Raw genomic sequence first — 1,503 nt, forward strand, 5'->3', positions numbered from 1 at the left:
TAAGAATTGGTTTGGGTTAGAATTTCTATTTTTTTCTGTAGACTGGAAAAATAAATGTTTTTTTCCAGCTGAATTTTAAATGCATACTAGTTTAGATACAATCCATAAAAAATTGCATACGTATAAACTCTTAAACGGTCTATTTCATTCCTCGACATTTATGAACAAGTTTTAAAAAAAGAGAGAAACGACTGAAATGTTTTCTGCTAACTGCCTTTCTATGATTTTAGGAGTTAAACAGCGAATCATTGGTACCAAAGCCTCTACCTGGATCAGCATCTTACGAAGGAAGGGCATGACGAAGGCAGGGTTCATGCTGCTGAGGCGTCCTATTGTGCAGATCGCTAACTCTCTGATTTCAAACACTTCATCGTTCAGAGCAACAAACAGAGCCTGCAAATTCTCCGCCTGGGCGAGGTGAGCGTCGAAGCGCTCATCAAGAGACGCAAGAACGCAGTATCGGATGTCTGGATCTGCAGCAAGAAAAACAGAAAATAATTCAGGATTTTCACCCTTCTCTCATCTTCAGCGTCAACCATGATGGGCTTATAGATGTTGGCGATCGAACCGTCTCTCCTCACCTGGATCGGTGATGCCAACAACCAGCAGCTTGCTGAGGACGTCTGCCACCACCTGCACCGCGGTCTGGCTGACAACATGGCCGCTGATCAGATGAATGGAAGGCGTGAGGAGTCGGGAGCAGGTCCGCGCCGCTTCCATTCGGATCTCCTTGTGCTCGCTGTTCAGGAAGTGATCGGCACAGTGGCGCACAAACTGGGTCAGGGAGTGTCCTGGACCCAAACAGGCAGAGAAAAATTCAGCTGAATAAGCTTTCCTTGTTTATGGTAGATTTAAATATTAAAATTTCACCTCTAATAATCCAAACTTCTTATTGTTTACATTTTAAAATCCATTTCATGACTCCAGAATTTTTTGAAATAAATGATGAAATAGAAAATATCAATTTTCTATTTTCTAGATATCTAAAAACTAGAAAACTTTAATTCTGCATAGTTTCTGACATTTCTGAAAGGAAAGTTCGGTCATATTCAGAATTCAAACTTCTGAAAGTACTTTAAATATGAAATTATTACATACTTTTCAATAAATGATAAGCCTTTTTAATTAAGAGTAATTTTCATTTCAATGTGATTTACTGGAGGCATCCATGTTTTCCAAAGAGCACTACTGCCACCTACTGGTTTGTGATTCACAGTGCGGTATCGGCTGTTGATCAAGTCCCAGTGCTGTATCTGGTGTTTGTCATCTTGAAAACATTCTTCTTTAAAATGTTGGCTGCATATTACATGTCTTTTCTCTGGCCAGAAGTTCGATGGCAAATCGTGGAGGATCATGAATTGAAATGTTTTTTTTTCCCACTTTTTACCCGATGTATCAAAACATCCATCTGCCATGCACGTGGGCATTGTCAGTTTCACTATAGCTCTGGTGAATTTCAATGGTGAAGTCCTCAGGAAATATTCAATAATTGTTGTTGATTGC

At 39.8% G+C, this 1,503-nt stretch overlaps 1 protein-coding gene across 1 annotated transcript in view; it reads right to left on the reverse strand.

Annotated features, from left to right (window-relative positions):
• mtor (mechanistic target of rapamycin (serine/threonine kinase)) overlaps positions 1 to 1,503 on the reverse strand; it is a 122,879-nt gene that overhangs the window by 112,037 nt on the left and 9,339 nt on the right. The window contains exons 11-12 of the mRNA XM_015377824.1: positions 582 to 791; positions 268 to 473 (exon numbers count right to left, since the gene is read on the reverse strand). Coding sequence (XP_015233310.1) covers positions 268 to 473; positions 582 to 791 — 416 coding nt within the window. The remainder of the gene's footprint in view (positions 1 to 267; positions 474 to 581; positions 792 to 1,503) is intronic.

The sequence above is a fragment of the Cyprinodon variegatus genome, unplaced genomic scaffold (genome assembly GCF_000732505.1).
Source record: "Cyprinodon variegatus isolate N-32 unplaced genomic scaffold, C_variegatus-1.0 Scaffold159, whole genome shotgun sequence".
Classification (NCBI taxonomy): domain Eukaryota; kingdom Metazoa; phylum Chordata; class Actinopteri; order Cyprinodontiformes; family Cyprinodontidae; genus Cyprinodon; species Cyprinodon variegatus.